General features: G+C 34.8%; 1 protein-coding gene across 5 annotated transcripts in view; it reads left to right on the forward strand.

Moving 5' to 3' along the window:
* The window catches only part of LRRIQ3 (leucine rich repeats and IQ motif containing 3), a 176,485-nt gene that overhangs the window by 75,495 nt on the left and 76,989 nt on the right, over positions 1-24,001 (forward strand). For all 5 annotated transcript variants that reach the window (XM_026018081.2, XM_072754874.1, XM_072754873.1 and 2 more), the window contains one exon: positions 20,792-20,948. In XM_026018081.2, the coding sequence (XP_025873866.1) occupies positions 20,792-20,948 (157 nt within the window). The remainder of the gene's footprint in view (positions 1-20,791; positions 20,949-24,001) is intronic.

A 24,001-nucleotide genomic window follows, 5' to 3' on the forward strand; every position in this document is an offset into this window, starting at 1 on the left:
AGCAATCATACTCCTTGTATTTACCCTCCAGTCTGGCCTTGGGCTCTGGCCTGCATCCCTTTGCTGGGGAGGAGGCGGCCTGGTTTATTAGTTCTGCCTGGGGAGGGGTAACAACAGTGCTGCTCTGGAGGTCGAGGCCACCCCCCACCCTAGGACAGAACTGTGTCTCTGATAAAGGTTTTGAAGTGAATAAAGTTTTAAAAGCCAAAAAAAAAAAAAAAAAAACATTTTTTCTCTCTCTCTCTCTCTCTCTCTCACACACACACACACACGCACACACACAAATACAAATGCCAGCTGGCATTTCATTTTTTTTTTTCACTAAAAAATGAACTTTTATTGTTTCCCATTTTGTAGGCAAAGAAATGGAGGCAGAGATTGGGTTCTCAAGACCAATTTTATGCCTACACAAAAACCGTACATGGGTATTGATAGCAACTTTATTCATAATTGTCAAAAACTGGAAGCAACCATGATATTTTTGAGTAGGTGAATGGATGAATAAATATGGTGCATTCAGAAAATGGAATAATCTCATCAGCAAGAAGTGAGCTATCATGCCATGAGAATACATGGAGGAAACATAAATGTGTATTTCTAAGGGAAAGAATTGAAAAGGATACATACTATATGATTCCAACTATATGACATTTTAGGAAAGGCGAAACTATGGAGATGGTAAAAATATAGTGTTGTGGGGTTGGGGGGATGAACAGGCAGGGCATAAAAGATTTTTAGGACAATGAAAAACTAGTTATCTTACATGATGGATTTATGTCATTATACATTTGTCCAACTCATAGAATGTACGAGTTGACCATAATAGAAACTATGGTGTTTGAGTGATAATGATATGACAGTGTTGGTTCATCAGTTGTAACAGATATATCTGTCATTCTGGTGGGGGACGTTGCCAGAGGCTATGCATACATAGGAGTCCGAGGCATATAGGAAATCTCTAGATCTTCCTCTCAGTTTTGCTGTGAACCTAATACTGGTGTAAAATATAAAATCTATTGTAAATAATTTTAAAAATTAACTGAAAAAAAAGTAGCACACAGTGGATGTCATTAAAGAGGTCGGTTTAGGGACACCTGGGTGGCTCAGCGGTTGAGCACCTGCCCCTGGCTCAGGGCGTGATCCACAGTCTCAGGATTGAGTTCCACATCAGGCTCCCTGCCTCTGCCTATGTCTCTGCCTTTCTCTCTCTGTGTCTTTCATGAATGAATAAAATCTTAAAGAAAAAAAGATGTTGGTTTAAGGCATTACATGAATAGTAGTTAAACCTTACTCATTCATAATTACCCCATTTTCCTTTTCCCTCCCTCCCTCCCTCCCATCCTTGCCAGGTTGAAGTTCTAATTTTTAATAGCAATCACAATTGCACACTTGTTAAGATGTATTTTTATAGTTGATTCAAAATTGTTGATTATGTGAAATCCACTGTAGCAAATTGTACATGAAGTTTTGTGCTCTGTTGTTTGATTATTTAATTAAAAGAAAGTATACAAATCAGATAGGCGTGAATAAACAAATTTCAACAGGATTTTTTGAAGTTGTGATAATTTTTCTACTCTAAGAATGCTAGATAAATGGTCTATTAAATGTGTCATTTTCATGCAGAAAATTATAAAGGCCCCCTAGTCTTTGGGTGCTGACAGTTGAAAACAAAAGCAATCATAAATGAAAAGTGCAGATAAAAAGTTTTATTTAAAATTTTTTGAGATATTTCTCACAATGACAGAGAAACGATAAATTTAGTATTTTAGTATAAAATTATAAGGAAAATAAGACTCTAAAAGTTTCCTTTTCTTGGATACCTGGGTGGCTCAGAGGTTGAGCAACTGTCTTTGGCTCAGGTTGTGATCCTGGGGTCCTGGGATCGAGTCCCACATCAGGCTCCCTGCATGGAGCCTGCTTCTCTCTCTGCCTGTGTCTCTGCCTCTCTCCCTGTGTCTCTCATGAATAAATAAATAAAATCTTTAAAAAAATAAAAGTTTCCTTTTCTGTTTCATACTGTTGCAGTATGAAAATGAACTAAAGTGGTTTTCTCAACTTCAGCCTTAGCTTCTGCTGAATGTTGGTGAAGAGAAGAGAACAAAAGAAAAAAGGATAAGGGAACTTTGTACTTAGAGCTAAGAAAATAATGACCAATAACACTCTTTCCAGCATGTCTCTATAGAAAAAGACTAAAATAATCAAAGTAAAAATGAAAATTGTGACTGGTGAGTGAGAAGGTAGATAGAACTCACTAATCCTCAAAATAAGAAATAATGCCAACCACATAACCAAAAATCCTGAAGGATTTTTATCATTTCTGATCCATTTTGAATTAGCTATTTATTCTTTTCAGATGCCTATGCAATTCTGTATTCTTGAAATTGCTGATACACTGCCCCATAGAGTGTCAAAATGGGGAAGATGCCTACTGATGTGTTAATAAACCCCTCATTGAAAGCAAAAGTACTGCGACCTAGGTGTAGGGAGACCTGTGTGCTCAGGCCCCAGCCCTCGGCCTTTGGGTGAGTTGACTCTCCTTTGAAGCTCACAAAGTAGGGGCAGTTGTGAGGATGGACTGAGAGCATATCTGTTAGGAGCTCAGCTACTGCTAAGTAGAGTCAGCGCTCTACAGATGTTCTTAGAATTATTGATTCCTATGATTCCATAGTTTACTATTTTCTATTAAAATCACCATCATTCCAATAACACACTTAGTTGGCAAGGGAGCTAGATCTTACAGTTTTAAGACGTGATCTTTCTTCCTTCTAGGATAATTCTGTTAAAGGAAATGCCTCACCATGGAAACCTCCAGATTACAAAGAATTTTACATTTCTTAAAAAAAAAAAAAAAGCTGCCATCTGGCATGCTGGCCAAACTTCTTAGAATTATAAAATATAGGGGGAAGTGTTCCCTCTCCATTTTTTTTTTTAATAGAGTTTGTGAAGGATTTTATTTCTTCTTTAAATGTTTGGTAGGATCCACCCATGAAGCCGAGCCATCTTGGTCTGGACTTTCCTTCATGGAAATATTTTAAATGACAAATTTAGTTTGCTTTTTATTTGAGGTGGTGGTGGTTTGTTTTCAAGGGTTTTGTTTTTGTTGTTGTTTGTTTTTTGCTTGCTAGGGTTCTATTTAGATTTTCTGTTTATTTTTAGATTAGTTTTGGTAATTTATGTCTTTTGGGGAATCTTTCCATTTCATCGAAATTGTCTAATTTTTAGTGTAATGCCATTGCTAGTATTCATTCTTTTATGATACTTTTAATTTCTGTAAGGTCACTAAATATATAGATCCTTTTTTATTTTAGTAATTTAGGACTTCTCTTTTTTTCTTAGCTTAGCCAAATGTTTGCCTCTTTTTTTTTTTTCCTGGTATCTACAAAGGCTTGAGTATTAGTTTAATTGATTTCTGTATTGTTTTTCGATTTTCCATGTCACTGATTTCCTCTCTAATCTTTATTTCTTTTCAGTCTGCCTTTTGTGGGTTTACTTCACTCTTTTATTCTCCATGTTTCTTAAAATGGAAGCTTTCTTGCATTAATATAGCTCCCATGTTCTTTCCCCTTCTTTGTGCTTTTCACTTTATTTATTTATATATGGATATATTATTTTTATATATTGTGTATTGTGTATTTATATATTATATTGTGTATTGTATTTATTCTGTATACACAGAAACATCTTTAAGAAGAAAAGAGAAGAAAATGCATTTTACTTTGTTTTACAATTACTTAGGTAGTTGGTATTATCATTGCTCTTCATTTCTTTTGATAGCATTCTAAAAGTATGTATGTTCTTTATCATGGAAAAACTGCTGTGATCAACAGTGACTCTGAATTTTAATGCTTACTTCCCAATATTTTTCTATTGAACCCAGATAATTAATAGCAAACTTTGATAAATAAAACTTAACTTTTAAATAATCATTCTATAATTTTATTAATAATGCTTGTATGTTGAAGAAAATTAATAATTAATTCAACAATTTATGTTGTTATTTAACCCCACAGAGAAATCTCAGTTTTTTTCTAAAATGGCTTAAAGTTACTAGCTGGCCCTTTGTTCAGTGGGGAGGAGCATTTGATCTTGTGAATATATGTCTTCATCTTAGAAACTATTTGAGGACCCTTATATTAATATGGTTTCTTTCTAGTCCTCAATTTTGAGCCATTATAGTATTCTCTAATATATGATCCTACTTTTCTGATTATAAGAGGGCAGGATGAACCATATAAGTAATATCATGCAGTATTTGTCTTTCTGTGACTGATGTATTTACTTAACATAATGTCAAGGCTCATCCATGTTGTATCTTGCAGAATTTGTTTTTAAATGGCCAATTGATATTCTTTTGTGAGTGTATATCACATTTTATTTATCCATTCATCTGTCAGTGGACATTTGTTTCCATACCATGGCTGATTTCAGTAGTGCCACAGTGAATATGGGAGTGATACTTCTCAAGTTCCTTTTGAGGTCCTGATTTCAGTTCTTTTTGATACTCAGACGCAAGATTGCTGGATCCTCTGGTAGATCTATTTTTCATTTTTTTTTAAAACTTCCATACCGTTTTCTGTGGTGGCTGCTGCACTATTTTTGTATTCCCATCAATGGTGTGCAGGATTTCAGTTATGCCACTTGCCAATACTGGTTTTCATTTTTGTTTTGCTTTGCTTAATAATAGCGATCTCATTGTGGTTTTTATTTGCATTTACCTGATCCTTAGAGATGTTGAGAAATTTTTCATATATCTATTGGCCATTTATATGTCTTCTTTGGGAAATCTCTGTTCCAGTCCTTAGCCCATTTTTAATAAATGGTTGTTAGTTTTTGCTGTTGTTGTTATTCTGCTTTTGGTGGTTTAGTATATGAGGAGTTCCTCATATATTTTGGAAATTAACTCCTTATCAGAGAGATGTTTCACAAACATTTTTCTCATACAGGAGGTTGCCTTTTCACTCAGCTGTTTCCTTTGTTGTGCAGAAGCTTTTTAATTTAATGTATTCCCATTTGTCTATTTTTTGCTTCTGTTTCCTGTGCTTTTGGTCTCATATACGTGAAATCATTGGCAGGACTAATGTCATGAAAGTTTTTCCTATATTTTCTTTTAGTAATTTTACGTTTTCAGGTCTCACATTGAAATCTTTAAAACACTTTGAGTTGATTTTTTATATATTGTGTGGCATAAGATTCCAATGTCATCCTTTCACATGCAGATATTCACTTTTCCCAACACCATTTTTTGAAGAAACTGTTCTTTCCCCTTTGTGTATTCTTAGAATCCTTGTCAAAGATTAATTGACTGTGTACATGTAGGTTTACTTCTAGTCTCTCTGTAGTGTTCCTTTTTTCTTTTTGTCAGTCATATTCAAGTACTATACTATTTTGATGGCTATAACTTTATGGTGTATTTCTGTTACTCTTTTTCAAGACTCATGTGGCTATTTGTGGTCTTTTATGGTTCCATATAGTGTTTTTTTTTTTTTTTGTATTTCTGTAAAAAAAATCCATTGGTGCATTGATAAGGACTGTATTGAATCTATAAGCACGCTGGATAGTGTGGGCATTTTGATATTAATCTTGCAGCCCATAAACACAAATTGGCTCTCCATTTGTTTGTGTCTTCTTTAATTTCTTTCAATGCTTCCTTTTTTTTTTTTTTACTTATCATTTTATTTCTTTTAAATTCTAGTTAGTTAATGTGCAATGTAATATTAGTTTCAGGTGTATAACATAGTGATTCAGTACTTCCATTTGACATCCAGTGCTCATCACAAGTATACTCCCCATTAACTATTAAACCTACCTCCCCACCCACCTCCCCTCTGGTAACCCATCAAATTGTTTTCTATACTTAAGAGTCTATTTCTTGGTTGGTCTCTCTCTTTTGTTCTCCCTTTGCTTGTTTTGTTTCGTAAATTCTACATATTAGTGAAATCATACAGTATTTGTCTTTCATCCGTGTTTTAAGTTTTTGATATACAAGTATTTCACCTCCTCCATTAAGCTTATTTCTGGATTTTACTTTTTGTTGTAATTGTAAATGGGGTTGTGTTGCAATTTCATTTTCATATAGTTTGTCATTAGTGTATGAAAACATTGATTTTTTGTATGTTGATTTTGTGTTTTGCGACTTTACTGAATGTGTTTATTCTAAATTTTTGTTGTAAGAGTCTTTAAGAAGTGTTTATATCTAAGATCATATAATCTGAGAAGAGGGATAGTTTTACTTCGATTCTAATTAGGTTTCTTGGTGTCAGATACTCATTTTTCTTCCCTAGATTTAGAAAGTGTTCAGCCATTATTTCTTTGAACACACTTTCTGATCTGTTTTCTCTCTCTTCTCTTTCTGGGACCTCTATAATGCATATTTTAGTTTGTATTTTGGTATTCCATGAGTCCCTGAATCTTTCTTCACCCTTTTTCATTCTTTTTGTTGTTGTTGTTTCTCTTACTAAATTACTTTCAATGAGTTGTCTTTGAGTTTGCTGATCTTGTCTTTTGCTGAATGTGGTCTATTTTTTAACCACTCTAGTGAATTTTTTTTGTTTAGTGTTTGTGTTCTTGAGCTCCATGATTTTTGTTTGCTGTTTTATTTCCTTTTCCCTCCTACCTTTATGTTGAAATTCTCATTCTGCTCCAGCATTGTTCTCCAGCATTTTGCTCTCGGTGAACATCTTTATGACATTTATCCTGAATTCTTTTCATTAAGGTCAGTTTCTGAAGATACATCTTGTTCTTTTGTTTGAAGCATCTTTACCTGATTCTTCATTTTCCTTGACTCTGTGTTGCTTTCTGCACCTTTGACACAACAGGTACATCTCCCAGTTACTATGGAGTAGCTTCATACAGGAGAATACCCCCACTAGTCAGCCTGCCAGAGTTTCTGGTGGCCTCTCAAACCTTCAAAATAATTAGCCTGCTTTCTGTGTTCTCCCCTAGGTGTCTAGGATGTGTCAGGTCCCATTAGTATACAAATGCAACTTAAGTCAGTTCCCCAGCCATAGACAAGTTGTATGATCAGACATCCAACTCTTTCCCACTCCAAAAAGAAGCTGAGAGTAGAAATTTTGTTTACTTGCTTTGTGTATAACTGGGATGGGATATATGGTGACTGCCAGCCCAGACCTTTGCCTCTGTTCTCACATTCCCCAGGCAGCAAGGTTATGCCAAGTCTTGTCAGCACTTGAATATAGGCAAGTCAGAAGCCAGTTGTTTGGGCGACCCCAAGAAAAACTGTGGCAGTGTTAGGCAGCTCTGGTTTCCCTCTGCTTCCTCTGTACTGAGCCAGGGAGATGAAATGATAGTTTACCAGCCCAAGCCACTGTCTCCATTCTCCTCCAAGTGGCTCAACTCCTAGACAGGCAAAACAGAAGCCAGTCCTCTGGAGAATCCTATCTGAAAAGTTGAGAGCACTGGACATGTGAACTGACTCTTTCCTTTGTCTGGGAGAAGCTGGGAGCTGTGGCTTCTCCTGCTGATCATACTGTGCTGTGCCATGAGTAGTTTTACAAAAGAGACTGTATTAAAAATGAAAATTATATATAAAATAAGCATATATATTTAATGATCTAAACTATCAAGAACAAAAAAAATACCAACATAAGATGATTTGAAATAAACCTAAATATTAACAGTGTTCACAAATATATCTCATATCATTTTGTTCTTCACCCTGCTACTACTTTTTTTGCATTAAGTGAATATTTTATAGTGTAACATTTACATTCCCTTTAATGATGTTTTAATTGTATACATTTAGTTATTGTTTCTTTTCCCATTCCTTTAATGATGTTTTAATTGTATATATTTAGTTATTGCTCCCCCCCCCCAGGACTTAAAATATATACCTTAATTTATTTACTTCCTATATATACAGACTTGTCCAGTGAGATATAAAATGTTACTTCTATGGATGTATTTTTCTTTTCCTCCTTTTCATGCTATTATAAATTTTTGTATGTTACAAACCCAACAGTACATTATTACAATCATCCCTTTATAATATGTCTTGCACTTTAAAGGAACTAAGAGAAGAAAGAACGTCACATATATATTCATTGAATTTGTTATATTAATAGTCCTGTTTATCACATTTCTGGTTCTCTTCATTTTTTTCCCTATGGATTCAAGTTCGTATCTGGTTTGAGAAGAATTGGTGTTGATTCTTCTTTAAATGTTTGATGAAATCCACCTGGGTTGACATTTGATCGTGGTCTTTTCCTCCTTAAGAGATTTTTTGATACTGACTGTATCTTGTTATTAGTAATTGGCCTATTCAGACTTTCTGTATGTTCCTGATTCAGTCTTGGTAGTTTGTAGATTTCTAAAATTTTCTCCATTTCATCCAGGTTGTCCACTTAGTTGGCAAATAGTTGTTCTTAGTAATCTTTTATGATCCTTTTAGTATTTCTGTGGTATTAATTGTAATATCCTTCTTTACAGTTATAATTTTGTTGATTTGGGTCTTCTCTATCACATGGTTTTTCTAAGTAAAAAATCGTCAATTTTATTTATCTTTTCAAAAACAAAAACTCTAAGTTTGGTTATCTTTTCTATTGTTTTCCTATTCTCTATTTCATTTATTTCTGCTCTGATGTTTATTATTTTTACCCTTCTGCTAACTGTGTGCTCAGTTTGCTCTTTTTTTTTTGGTAGTTCCTTAAGATAAAGAAGTAATTTATTAGAGAAGTTTCTTTGCTTCTTAATGTAGGCATTTATTGCTATGCACTACCCTCTTAATACTGCTTTTGCTGCATCCCATAAGTTTTGGTATGTTGTGTTTCCATTTTGATTTATCTTAAAATACTTTTTAAAATTTTCCTTTTAACTTTTTCCTTGGAACATTGGTTGTTTGGGAGAGTGTTATTAATTTCCATATACTTATGAATTTTCTAGTTGTCCTTTTGTTACTGATTTTTAGTTACACCATTGTGATGAAAGTAGTTACTTGTTATAATTTCAATTTTCTTCAACTACTAAGATTTATTCTGTAGCCTAACATATGATCTATCCTAGAAAATGCTTTATGTGCACAAGAGAAGAATGTGTATTCTACTGTTGTCAAAAAGAACATTTTGTATTTGTCTGTTAAGTCTATTTGGTCTCTAACATTCAAATCCACTGCTTCCTTACTGATTCTTTATTTGAATTGATCTATCTATTCATTGTTGAGAGTGGAGCATTAAAGCTCCCAACTATTGCTGTATTGCTGTTTATCTTTTCTTTTTACTCTGTTATTTTTTGCTTTTTGTATTTAGGTGCTCCACTTTGGGGCAGTACTTACAATTGATATATCTTTTTGTTGTATTGATTTCTTTATCATTATACAATGACCTTCTTTGTCGTTTCATACCATTTTAAGTTTAAAGACTATTTTGTCTGATATAGGTATAGCTACCCTTTTTTGTTATTGTTCCCATTTGCTTGAAATATCTTCTCATCCATTTGCTCTCAAGCTGTTTGTCTTTAAGGCCAAAGTGAGTCTCCTGTTTGCAGCATATTGTTGGATTTTTTTTTTTAAGATTTTACTTATTCATGAGAAAAACAGAGAAAGAGGCAGAGACACAGGCAGAGTGAGATGCTCCTGGGGGGCCCATCCCAGGACCCTGGGATGAAGAGTTAATCCAGTTATGCTAAAGTGATTATTGATAAGGACTTACTATTGCCATTTTGATGTTTTCTGGTTTTATAAATCCCTTGTTCCTTGTTGGTTACTTTCTTTTGTTTTGCATTTTGATGTCTTTACACATCAGTATGATCTGATTTCATCATGTTCTCTACTGTAGTTACTATAGGTATTTCCCTTGTGGTTACTAGGAAGCATATATAAAATATCTTAAAATTATAATATCTTGTTTTAAACTAATAACAAGTTAATCTCACTATGCTCTTAAGCTTTATATTTTTACTTCTTCTCTTCATGTTTAGATAATTGATGTTAAAATGTATGTATTTTTTATTGTGCAACTAATAATTTTGCAGCTATTGTTACTTTTACTATTTTTTTATCTTTTAAATTGGAGTTGTAAATGAATTCAGCAACACCATTAGCATATTATAAACCAAGACTTAGTATCAAGGAACTTGCCATTTATGTTTTCTTCTAGGAATTTTATAGTTTCAGGTGTTATATTCAAGTCTTTACTCCATTTTATGTATGGTATAAAATAGTGGTCCTATTTCATTCTTTCCATGTGGCTGTTCAGTATTCCCAGAATTTATTGAAGATACTATCTTTTCTACATTGTATATTCTTGGCTCTTTTGTCGTAAGTTAACTGATCATATATGCGGAGTTTATTTCTGGAATCTCTGTTCTGTTCCATCAACGCATGTGTCTATTTAATGCCAATAACATACTCTTTTGAGTACTATAGCTCTATAATATAGTTTAAAATCAATTTGCATGATTCTCCAGCTTTGTTCTTTGTCAAGATTTCTTTCTTTTTTTAGGGTCCTTTGTCGTTTCACCCAAATTTTAGAATTATTTCTTCTAGTTCTGCCATTGATGTTTTGATAGTGATTGAATTGAATATGTAGATTGCTTCGGGTAGTATGGACATTTTAACAATATTAATTCTTCTACTCCATGAGCACAGATCCATTTCTTTGAGCCTTTTACAATTTCTTTCATTAATGTCTTATAGTGTTAGTGTACAGGTCTTTCCTCTTCTTGATTAAGCTCACTAGGTATTATTTTTATATGATTGTAAATGGGATTGTCATCTTAATTTCTCTTTCTGATAGTTTGTTATTATTGTATAGAAACAACAGATTTTTATATGTGGGTCTTGTATCTTTAACTTTACTGAATTCATTTGTTAGTGCAAACAGTTTTTTGGACAGAGTCTTTAGGATTTTCTATAAATAATATAATGCCATATACAAACAGTGACAGTTTTTACTTTCTCCTTTCCAGTTAGAGTACCTTTTGTGTATTTTTCTTGCCTAATTGCTCTGGCCTTCCAATACTACGTTGAATAAAAGTGGCAAGAGTGGATATATGTTTAGGCATTTATTGTTATGAACTTCTTTCTTAGAACTGTTTTTGCTATATCCCACAAGTGTTGGTATATCAAATTTCCATTTCATTTTGTCTCCAGATATTTTTTATTTTATGTTTTTATTTCTTCATTGACTCATTGTTTATTCAATAGCATATTGTTTAGTGCCTACTATTTGTGAATTTCCCAATTTTCTTTTTATAGTTTATTTCTAATTTTAGGCCATTGTGGTTGGAAAAGATGCTTGATATGACTTGTGACTTTTTTGTGGCCTAATATATGATCTATTCTGGAGAATGTTCTATGTGCATTTGAGAAATAGAATTTCCTCAGCTTTCTTTTGGTTTTCATTTGCAATGTATATTTTTTCATGTCCTCACTTTCAGTCTTGTATTACCTGAAGTAAGCCCCTTGTAGGCAGCATATAGATTGATCTTAAAAAGAAAAAAAAAAGAAAAAAGAAAAAACACTTCTTTTAGGCTGCGTGGGTGGCTCAATCAGTTAAGTGTCTGACTTGGTTTTGGCTCAGGTCATGATCTTAGGGCTCTGAGGTCAAGCCCCATGTCAGGCTCTGTGCTCAGCACTCCCTCTGCTACTCTCCCCTACTCTTGCTCTCTTTCTCTGTCTCTCTCTCTGTCTCTCTGAAATAAATGAATAAATCTTACAAAAGAATCCATTCTGCTATTCTGTCTTTTGGATAATTCACATTTAAATTAATTATTGATACTCATGTACTTACATTGTTTTATTATTTAATTGTTTTATTATTTATTTATTTATTTATTTATTGTCTTGGTAGGGTTTTTTTGTTTTGTTTTATTTTGTTTTGTAGTTTTGTTTCTTCTCTTGCTCTTTTCTTTTTTGGTGTGATGACTTTGTTTTGTGATATGCTTAGATTTGTTTCTCATTAGTTATTTGCTTGGTGGTTACCATGAGGCTTAAATATAACAACTTAAAATAATTTAAGTTGATAATTAAGTTTCAAGGAATTTTAAATCCTACATTTTACTCTTATCCTCCCCAACACTTTGTTTTTATTGTCACATTTTGCATTTTTATTTTGTTCATTCCATAAATAATTAGTATGGTTACCCTTATTTTTACCATTTTGTCTTTTAACCCATACTAGCTGTATAAGTGATTAATCTACTACCTTTACTTCACATTTACCTTTATAACTGAGAGCTGTCCTTTTATGTTTTTGTTGTAGTTTTGTTGTTGCTAATTAATATCCTTTCTTTTCAGCATATAGAAGTACCTTTAAGAATTTTTTGTAAGGCAACTTTAGTGGTGATAGACTCCTTTAGTCTTTGTTTCTCTAGAAAATTCTCTATTTCTCTTTTAATACTGAATGATATATGTTTCTCTTTTAATTCTGTATGATATATGTTGGGTAGAGTATTTCAGTTAAGAATTTTATGCTTTTAGCACTTTGAATATATCATACCACTCTCTTCTGGCTTGTAAAGTTTCTGCTGAAAAATCTGCTGATAGTGTTATGAGGATTCCCTTATATACATGCCAAGTTGCTTCTCTTTTACTGCTTTTAAAATGTCTTGTTTTTAACCTTGACTGTTTTATTATGATATGTGTCTTGGTAGAGGTCTCTGATTTTATCTTAGTTGGAGTTCTTGTGAGTCCTGGATCTGGAAATATGTTTCTTTCTCTATATTAGGGAAGTTTTAACCATTATGTCTTCAAAAATCATTTACCCCTTCCTTTTTCCCTTCCTGTGAGATTTCTGTAATGCAAAAGTTTGTCTGTTTGACATTGTCCCATATATTCATCAGTCTGTATTTACTTTTTTTATTTTTATTTTTTTATTTTTATTTTTTAATTAATTAATTTATTTATGATAGTCACAGAGAGAGAGAGAGAGAGAGAGAGAGAGAGAGGCAGAGACACAGGCAGAGGGAGAAGCAGACTCCATGCACTGGGAGCCCGATGTGGGATTCGATCCCAGGTCTCCAGGATCGCACCCTGGGCCAAAGGCAGGCGCCAAACCTCTGCGCCACCCAGGGATCCCTACTTTTTTTATTTTTTATTTTTTATTTTTTATTTTTGCTGTTCTTATTGGATGAGTTCCTCTACCCTGTGTTTGGATTCATTGATTCTTTCTTCTGCTTCATCTAGTCTGTTATGGAATCTCTCTAGTATATTTTTCAGTGTAGTTCTTTATTTCTTCTGATTGGAACTTTCTTTTATTTTCTATTTGTTGAAGCTGTCATTGTGTTAATCATTTCTCTCCTGAGTTTAATGAGCATCTTTGTGACAAACTCTCTGAACTCTGTTAGGTAAATTACTTATCCCCATTTTATCAAAGTTTCTTCCCCTTACTCTCACCCATATGTTTTCTCTTATTCTTTCATTTGTAATGTATTCCTCTGTTTCTACCTTTTGCTTGACTCTCAGTGTTGCTTTCTATGTATTAGATGAAATAGCTACCTCTCCTACTCTTGAAGGGATGATCTTGTGTGGGAGATTAATCATACTTTCCAACATTGTCCTAGCTCTTGATTGTCTTTCAAACCTTTATGATTGTCCAAAGAATCTATTTTATTTTTAATAGCTCCTAGTAATTGAGTGTGTTCCAAGACCAGTCTGTCCCAAAGGGGAGAATTTCATTCAGCACCTAGATTCAGGCTGATTGGAAGCTAGACCCTCAGACAGTAGCTTTTAGAGTGCAAAAATATGCTGTACTATGGGACTTCTATCGTAAGCTCTGCTGGGCCCTTGAAACAGGCGATATGGATATGTCCCTTGGGTAGCATTGACAATAATATTGCCTCCAGATGAGTGTACAAGTTCCTTTCTGGGAGATACCTGTGAGTCAGAGGAAGAATGCAAAGATGGCATAACTCAGTCTATATTCCCTAAGAGTACTTCCATGGCCTTTAGATGTGTGCGTGTGTGTGTGTGTGTATGTGTTTGTGTGTGCACGTGTGCCAAAACTGTAGTCTGCCCCTATCCCCTATGTCTGAAACTCCAGGACTAGCAAGTAGGTCTCGATCATAGAAAGTCTGGGGATGTGTTTCTGTCTATTGTCCATTTAGAGTCCTGTGAGTGGTAATCTGCCAAGAATGGTCTTTGACTGTTACAGTCTTGTGGGACCCAGGGACACAAGCTCCTTTCCCACCCCTCTCCACCCTCAGCCACTAGAGCCTGGTGATCAAGGAGTATCCCCTGAACAGCAGCCATAAAAACCAGGATGCTAGCAGGTAAGAGCTTTCTTTGAGAGATGCCAGTGCTGTAGGAGAGCATGGTAGAGGGAGAAAGCATGAAATTAGTGCCCATCCTCCAATGTTTCAGGAAACGTTTACAGTTAGTCCTTAGATGTATGTTTAAATAGAAGCCTGCCTCTCAGGCAGAAGCTGTAGCCTGAAGCTAATAGGTCTCTTTAACAGAAAGATTGAACTCCTGTATCTGTTGCTCTGTGCTGTATCCTGGGTATGGTAGCTGTTTAAGAACTTTTTCTCCATTAGTTACATTCCTGTGGGACCCATAGGTATAAGCTCTACTTGTTACCAGAACCCGTCAATATAGAGCTGTCCCCTGCTAGCAGCTGCAAAAATTTGGGCATAAATGTGTTATTAGAAGATATTTAGCTAGGTGGACTGAAGCAGAGGAAGAGTGCAACAATTATATGCATTGGCCTTATTTCTTTGAGAACACCTCCATAGGTTCCTATAAATGTGCCAAACTAAAAACTTGCCCCTCGGGCCAAATTTCTTGGGGGAGGAAATGGCTTCTCTCAGAGAGAAGGGCAGTATGTTTCAATGTGCTATCTGTTCAGTGCCCTGGGATTTGTAGTCTGCCAAGAACTTTCTCTCCAATTGTAATAGTCCAATGGAACCCAAGAACTAAAGTCTGCCTTTGTCTCCATAGCCAGGTGATTAAGGGAAGCTATAAAAACCAGGTCACTAGATATAAAAACTGGGGCACCAGATATGTGTAGAAGCTCTTCTCTGGGATATACTGGTATTCTGGAGTGCCATAGAGGGGAATACAAAAATGTCATCCAGCAAAATAGGAAAGAAATAGAAAGAAGAAAAGAAACGTAATAAAAAGAAACATAATAAAAAGAAAGGAGAAAAGGTAATAAAAAGAAAGGGAAAAAAAAGACGTCACCTGTTGGCTTTGGTAAGGCAGAAGGAGAGCGTGCCCAAAAGTGTCCATTAGCTGGAGCATAATGGGGGCCCTCACAGGAGGGGGGGACAAGAAGATGGTACCCTCCAGCTTCCGCAAGATGGAGACAGCAGGAACATGCCACCCACTCCTCTGACTCTGTAGTGTAATCCAAGAGTTCCTGCTTCCTAGACCAATGCTGTACAATTCGGAAATGAGTCTTTCACCCAAAGTCTTGGTGGTTCTCAAAGGATTACTTCTGCACCAGGCCACAGGTGGGTGAGTGTGCAATGCAGGCCCTTTAATGGCTGCATTGTTTGTCTGGCACTTCATAGATCTCTATTTCTTTAGGGCCAGTTATTGGAAGCTTTATTAGTTTCCATTGGTGGTGTTATATTTACTTGATTTTTGTCATCTTTCATTCTTTACATTGGTATCTGCATATTTGGTTAAACAATCTCCTTTTCCAGACTTTACAGGTTCATTTTGACAGAGACGCTTCTCCAGACAGCTCAGTTTGGGTGTCTAGTTGTGTCTGCTGATAATATCCTTGGGCAGGTTGTTCTCCCAGTTAGAGTCTATTTTTGGTGAGGCAGCTATTCAAGCTCTGAGGGTGTAGCCCTGGCTAAGAAGAGCTAGATAAGACTGCTGGCTTGGTTTCTCACTTGGCTTGCCCAGGTGATTGTAGTGTCAGCTCTGTGGTTGCCTGGATTAGACTCTGGTTAGATTTATTAGATGGTTGGGATTTGGGAGTATATTCAACAGTAGATGAAGCTTTGATTTAGTTTCTTTACCCTAGCAGGACAGCAGGACGGGAATCAAGGCCTGCACATCTCATTATTTCTGTGACTGAATGTCCTAGTCTGGTGTGGCCACCAGTCTTGCTCTGCAGACAGGGAGAGCTGTGGACTGTACTCTCTGTTCAAGTGCCACTATGAGCATAGCTATTGGATGGGCTACAGAGCTTCCTGTGTGCTCTGGTAAGACTCTGGCTTGACAGGCTGACACCAATATTCAGCAATGAGTACAGATTAGTTTCCTTGCCTAGGTGCAGTAGGAGAAGCAGTTCCCAGGCTAGTGGTTTGTGGCCTTGACTCAAACTGCCTCATGCCGCAAGTTCCCTGGTTGAACAGGACTGTTGGCTTTCCTCTGGGGGAATCAGCTCTACCTGCCTGCCACTCATTTTTGCTGGTTACACAGCAGCTCCTGGCTATTCTTCCCAGCCCTTCTTGTCAAAGGGGGCCAGGGATCATGCTCGGCAGCAGATGGGACTATGACTCAGCTTTCCTGTGGGTAGACCACTTTAGGTAACTCCCAAATTTTCCTAAATAAGCTTCCCCATTGGGAGGGACCAGAAGCTATAGTACAGTGGTAAAGCTATGAATTAAGTCCCTTGACTGGACAAAGCAGAGGGATTCTCTACATCCAGTGCTATGTTTGCTTTGGGGGTGATAAACTCTGCCTACCTACCTCTCAGCTTGAGCATTGCTGGTGTCACCTTCCTGTCAGGTGATGCTAGGAGCCATGCCCTAAAGGGATAGGGTGATAACTCAGCTCCTGGATAGTGGCCTACCAGGCTCCAGGGCCAGCAGATCTCCTTGTTTGACTACCTGAACCAGGGAGACCTGCAGCCTTCGATGTTCCTTGATCACATTCTTCCACTGATTAGATTCTACAGATAAACAGAAACACTGAGACTACTGCTTGGGCTTTGCAGGGAGGACTTCAGTCCACTGAGATCCCGGTGCTGGTCCCATCCTGCTTTGTTACAGTCAGATTCCCTGTGGTTGAGCATCATAGATTCCCTTGTAGTCCCCACAGAGTGAGACCAGAGTATGAGCTTCCACAAAATGACCCACAGCACTGTGGGAGCTGGATGTCACCCCTGGGTTCTCTTTTCCCACTGGAAGAGCTGTAAGCTCAGGGGACACCTCTCAGTGTGGTGCTGCAGTGGCCTGAAGGAGGAGGGTTGCTGTCCATATGTGACATTCCTTTTACCTTCTACTGCATTAGGTCTTGGTCTCTGTGGTGCCTTGAGGGATGTGCTTAGCTTTATTCTAGGATTTTCTCAATGGTGTTTTTTCCACAAATGGTGTTTAATTGTTCCTGTGTGGGAGAGCAAGGTCAGGAATGACATATGTCATCATCTTAGTGATGTTACTACCTCTTTTCACTTTCCATTTTGAAAGATAGTTTTCATGAATAAAAAGATTTTTCTCTTTTTTAGTACTTTGAGTATGACATACTATTGCCCACTGACCTCCATTGTTTCTTGTAATAAGTCCGCAGTTCATCTTATTTGGGTTCCCTTGTGCATGACTAGGCTTTTTCTTCCGCTGTTTCAGATTTTTCCCTTTGATTTTGGATTTCAACTATTTTACTATGTGATGTGTCTTGATGTGTTATGTGTTTATTCTACTTAAACTTTTTTTTTCAGCTCTTGGATGTGTAAATTAATATTTTTCATCAGATCGCAGAATGTTTTAACGCTTTTAATATTTTTTCTCTTTTCTTTCTCTCCTCTGCTCTGGTAAGTCCCATGATTCATATGTTGGTTGACTTAATTGGACCCCACATTTTTTTGTGCATCTGTACTTTTGCCTTCACTATTTTCTGTTTATAAGCATAATCTTTATCAATCTCTTCAAATTTTCTGATTTTTTTTCTTCTTTCAATTCAAATGTATTATTGAACTACTATGGCAAAATTTTTATTTTGGTTACTGTACTTTTCAACTGAAGAATTTCCATTTGGTTTTGTTTTATGATTTCTATGTCTTTATTGATAATCTTTATTTGAAAAGACTCTGCCATTATACCTTTCTTTATTTATTTGAGGTTTATTTCCTTTAAACGTATTTGCAGTAGTTGCCTTGAGTATTTATCTGTTGTATCTGTGATTTATGCCCTTTCAAAGGGCTACTCTTTGGTTATACTCTTGTGTTTCTTTGTCTCATGATTTTTTGGCTGAAAATTGTACATTTTAAAGGGTGTATTGTAACCACCCTTGATATAATATCCTTAACCAGGATTTATTTATTTGTTTAATAAGTTGTATAGACTATTTTACTAAACTTTATTTCCCCTGTATTGAATAGATTCTGATATTGCTCCTTAGAGGGCAAACCTTTAGCCAAGTGCAGTCACCCTTGGAATAATAGTGATTTAACAGTATTCTCTTTGAGTTTCTCTTTTTCTGACTTCTCTATTAAGTTGCTCTAAACTCCTTTGATATCACAACTATTATTAGCTTTCACTAATTGCCAGCTGACTATTGTTGTCAACCATTCCCTGGGAAATTAATTGCTCCATAGTGTGATCTTTTAGAATTGAGCTCCTTTCAAAAATACTCTTTGAGACCAGTTTTTGCAGTTTGTTCAGATCTCAGAAGGACTCTTCTTAGCTAGCTCTTCTCCATTTTCTCTCTGGTAAATCTCAAGATGGTTTACGATTTAGCTTTCTATTTTTCTAGAGCTACGTTTTTAATTGCTTATCACTTGTTGAAGCCAAGGGCCATGAGAGTTATAGTAATCTCTACCTATTGCACCTGGGCTGGAGTTTCTGGCTTATAAGTGGGTTCTGAGAGGAGGGAGAGAACCCAAGATCTCTCAGATATTCTTGCTTGAAATAGATTATCTAAAACATGGATCCAGGCTAAGGTATTTCTTGGAACTATACTGTGGCCCTCAACTGATACCAAGCAGGGAAGGGATCCTGTGTTTTATTGTCTTTGCCTTTTTGGAGTGGAACTTCTGTTAGGTTAAATTTGGGTTGAGGAGGGGAAAAGAAAAGAGAGGGTAAGTTGTTTAAATTCATCAGTGTCTCACTATTCTTACTGAGATTTAATATATTTTATTGAATAAATGTTTACTTATTTATTTGCTATATTCCCTTAGGACAATTTACAGACATTTTAAATGGTTGTTTCACTGGGGAAAGGATCCAAAGAACTCCTGATAACTGTATTCTGGAAATTATCTCCCCAATATGATTCTATTCAAAGCTACTACTTTTCTCAAAACTCAGCCATGAGTGTCCATCCCAGTGACCTGCTCCCTGTTTTCCAAACATGTCAAGTATATCCTTACCTTCTTGAGCATACTCCTGCCTGGCCTTTTGTACCTGCTGTTTGCTTTGCTAGAATTTTTGTTTGTTTGTTTCCTGAGATTCCCATGGTATTTTCTCAGTAATACTATCCTAATCTAGCCTACATGAAAAGCAGTTCATTCATGTCTCTAGTGTTTTAGTTCTGTATTATCTATCTCTACTTATAAAAGAATATAAGCTTCATGGAATTAGGGACTTTCTTCTCTTCACAGAGCACATATTTGTCACTTTCAGAATAATACCTTTTTTTTAAATCTCTTATTATTTTCTTCTTTTGGCAGTTGGATGATCACTAGAGATTTTATTAACCTGTTTTATTTGGAGCTATGTGTGTTCATATGACTATATTTTTGTTACATTTTTAAGTGATCAAAAGTAATAAGTACAACTAAAGCTTGAAGTGCTTAAATGATAATTACATTCCCTTAGTTTTCACATTTTTCCATTCCCAAGGGCTGGAATGCCTCAGTTATATGCATGGCTGACAGTGTATCTGAAAATGGTGAGGCAAGATTTAATGATTTTTATAGAGCAAAGCTGCCCCACCAGCTAACACTGGTCATCATGGGAGAAATGTAAACTTCTCTCTTATTGAAGTCATTATAAGTTTAATCTCTTACTATATCTTACTTACCCTAATTTGTAGAACATCAATGAAAATATTTTGAATGAAGAAGTGAATAGATGAAGCCAACTTTAAAAATCTGAAAAATGGAAAAAATTGCTTTCTTTTATTAATTTTATTTTAGATCTGCTAGTTAATAACAAGGACAACTGTAATCTTCCTACTTGGTTCCTCATTTTAATTCAAATGACTTTACTATTTCATCATACAAATGAATGTTACTGACTCCTCTGTTAAGTAGTCTCCACTCTCAGCATGCAGCCCAACAACGGGCTTGATCTCACAACCCTGGGATCATGACCTGAGCTGAAATCAAGAATTAGATGCTTAACTGACTGAGCCACCCAGGCGACCCATATTTAGTGTTTTGTAATTAAGTTTGATATTAGTTTGTTGATGCCATCTACAGATAATATTTTGGATATATTGGGTTAAATGGAACTATTAAAATTAATCTCATCTATTTCTTTTACATCTTTTAGTGTGGCTAGTAGACAATTTACAATTATTTTATGGCATATGTTATATTACATTGGATAGTACTGCTCTAAGGTAATTTTTCTAGGTGAATATTAAAAGTTACTTCTTCACTGGAGCAGAAAAATCAAGAGTTCATCCTGGCTACCTTATGTTTCTGTAGATAATTTAGTCTTGTTCTCCTTGCCATTATATTATAAAACATATAGCCAGACATAAATGCAGAATTGTTTATGGATTCATATCACCAGAGATATCTCAGTACTCATTCATCCCTTGATGAATGATGATGAGCAAATCTTAGTGCCTAAGTAGTTTTATATAGTAGTAATATGGAAACTAATATTACATTAAATTTACTATGTTTTCAGAAGTATAAGTGAATTCATGAATCATTTTTTCTTTTCTTTATGGCAAAAAACTAAATGACAATTCCCCCTTCCTTTTCTTCAGCCCCATGTTGTTGTGTAAAAAACCTCAGGAGAAATTTATTAGTGAATGTGAAACAAAATGGATTTATATACAGAAAGGATATAAAGACAGGCTCTTTAAGGATCTCTTTTTTCAGCCTGAAACTAATAAAACAGGAATGCTTACACATTGGAAACATGTAAGTATAATTATTTTATTACTTTATTTTTTTAATTTAAGATACTCTAACTATAATTTATGTAGCTTTAGTAAAAGTTTCTTCATTCTCTTTTAAATATTTTCCATTACATTGTTAATATTCTGAGATTTTCTCAATGAAAGAAAAGTTATAAAAGTACAAATATAATTTATGTGGTATATTATTCTTTTTTGGTATATTATTCTCATAACCATTTTATATTTTATGCTTTGTATATATTTTTTCTTATATCAATTATTGAAAGTAGCTTTTAATAATAATATAAAAGTCTCTTTGTAGTAGCTGAAAACATAAAAATATAGTTTACTAAAGACTGATAATACTATATATATCATAGTATTCATTCAATATCTTATGCTAAATTATGTATTGTTTTGAGGACACATAAAAAATAAAACTTTTATTAATTGAATGCCTACTATGTATAAGGCACTGTGCTAGATATTTTGCATGTGTTCCACAACACTACAAGATAGGTATTTCTCATTTTTATAAATAAGGAAAACTAATGTTCTGATGGGTTAACTGACTTACCAAAAGTCACACAGTTGAGGGGCATTGCTAAGACTTAACTCCAGATATTCTGACTCCAGAGTTTGTGCTTTTTTTATCCTTAGAGGTTTTTTTTTTTTTTTTAATTTGGATATTAGATACTGGTAGAAATGAAGACTTGATTATGCAGTATAATTAACTAGAGAAAACTTTTAATAATGTGAAACAGTTTGTGATAAATAAACTTTCACACGTGGACCTGTTTCTAAATACCTTGCACTGCAAGTCTTTCCATTATATTAACACAGTTAGAAAGGACTGTAGTAGGTCCAGACTGTCATTAGTCTGATTTCAATGTTATTGAGGACATGTATTCTAGAAATAGTACAGGAATATATTCAAGCCCTCAAAATCCACAAAAACTATCCATTGGATAAAAAAAAAACAACATAGGTTTAAAAGGCAGAGGTATCCTATTAAAAACTTCTTCATTAGCATGCAGTACCAACTGTATTAATTTTCTCTAGATGATATTATGTTCTATAAAATTATAAAGTCCATGTGAAGTATGTTTAGGCCCTCTATGTGGAATATAAACTCACTGATTTAGGCATGTTACTTGCTTTTTAAAGGTGCTTTATGCAATGCAGACTTTCACTGAATATTGTATATGGTACATATCCAATTGATAACTAATTTGGATATATATATATATTTATAAAATACTTGCACTCTCATATATATATGAGAGTATATTTCTCATAGATTTATGTACATATACATAGCTATATATCCATATGCAAAATCTTATATACATATATGGATATATGTTGTATTATGGCAAGTGACTACTATAAACAGGAATAAAATATTCATATTGTGGAGGCATTTTATTTGTTATCCATGAAGTTACATAGAATATATCATTGTCAAATCTTTGAAAATATTTTGAAAGTTAAGAAATTTTGGAAAATATATTTGTTATAAGGAGTTTTCTAAAGCTCTTTAATATTATTGATAACTCTACTAACTACATCACTATGTTAACTATTTTTTCATATTCTATAAATTTGTACATTTTTCTATGCTTTTTCACTGTTTATAGCTACTATTCATAAAGCATTATAGAAGGTGTCTTGAGCTCAGTTTCTTAGAGTAATTGAAATGATCCTTAATTGTAAAATTCACCTTTGAATCTTTACTTCTTCTGTATTAAATTGTTGTTCCATCTTCTAGTGGTTTCATTTGGAGTCTCCTATTTAGTTCACTAACTTGGTGTACTATTCATTTGTTATTTTTGTGAGTTACATATCTAGTCATTAGAAACTTGGTGCTTGGTTATTTAGAAACTATGGTGAGAAAAAGTGATGCTATAGAGTGCCTAAGAGAACCTAGGATCAAAAAAATGTTTTAAAAGTTTAAGAGTAGGGTAAAGGGAGGAGATAATAAAGTATCAGTATTTAATACTAGGAGTCCATTTTAAAAAATGCTGCGAGTAAAGTAATGGAGAGGATTAGTCAAGAGTAGAATCAAAATTTTAGTAATTAGGTAAATAATTAGTGTCTGTCTTTTCCTGTTTGGGGATTAAATGCACTTAGTCTAAAAGGCATAATATTTTCCATATTCATGGTAACCTAAAATGGAAAGAGCTAGAGGACTGAGTTCAAGTTACATTTATGTAAGAAAGGCTGAGCAGTAAAGCCAGAGGTCCATATAAATATCCAGAAATTACAGTGCACACTTAAGCTATTAAAGGGGATACAGAACCAAAAGTCAGAATTCATGAGTAAGGAATCTGATGAAAAAAAAATGAATCATAGGAAGTTGAGGATCTGGAATAATTGCTAGGGACATTATCCATGGTTTACATGGTCAGATGGTGATTGTTCCTCTTGAAAAGGAGGAACATAGATACAGAATCATGGTGGTCCATTAGATCAAGTTTTAGGGAGACATATATTATTATAATTGATTTTAGGGAAGTTTTGATACTGTTAGATGAATTTTGCTGGGACACCGAAGAATATTTGAAATTTTCTTTGACATAATCAACCTTTTTCCTCCAAGGTTATTGTGGAAGATGTATATACAGGGAGTAATAGCAAACAAAGCAGTTTCTAACTGGGGTGTTGGCCTGAAAGTCCATTGCAAAATTTTAGTAACCTGGGCTAGACTATGAGATATTCTTCATCATTTATGCTTTGTTGACTTTGTATTATTGTTTCACTTATTTCCTATCTTGCAAACATGAATTTTAGAGGGGATATAGTATGAGAGAAAGTCACACCCATTGTAGTGAAAAGGAAAAAATGATTTGCGGGAGGGGAAAGCAATTTGCAATATATTTATCTCAGAGGCAGTCTAGCAGCTCTTTTCCCTCCTCACGCCTTTACATCTGAAGCTTCCATAAGCTGGTTTAGTCATATGTTGTTAGGAAGGAGAGAAAGCATCTAAGAGGTAAAAACAACAACAACAACAACAACAACAACAACAACAAACAAAAACAAAAAAACGATGGCTGGGAACCTTAACTGTTTCAA

The sequence above is a fragment of the Vulpes vulpes genome, chromosome 3 (assembly GCF_048418805.1).
Source record: "Vulpes vulpes isolate BD-2025 chromosome 3, VulVul3, whole genome shotgun sequence".
Lineage (NCBI taxonomy): Eukaryota > Metazoa > Chordata > Mammalia > Carnivora > Canidae > Vulpes > Vulpes vulpes.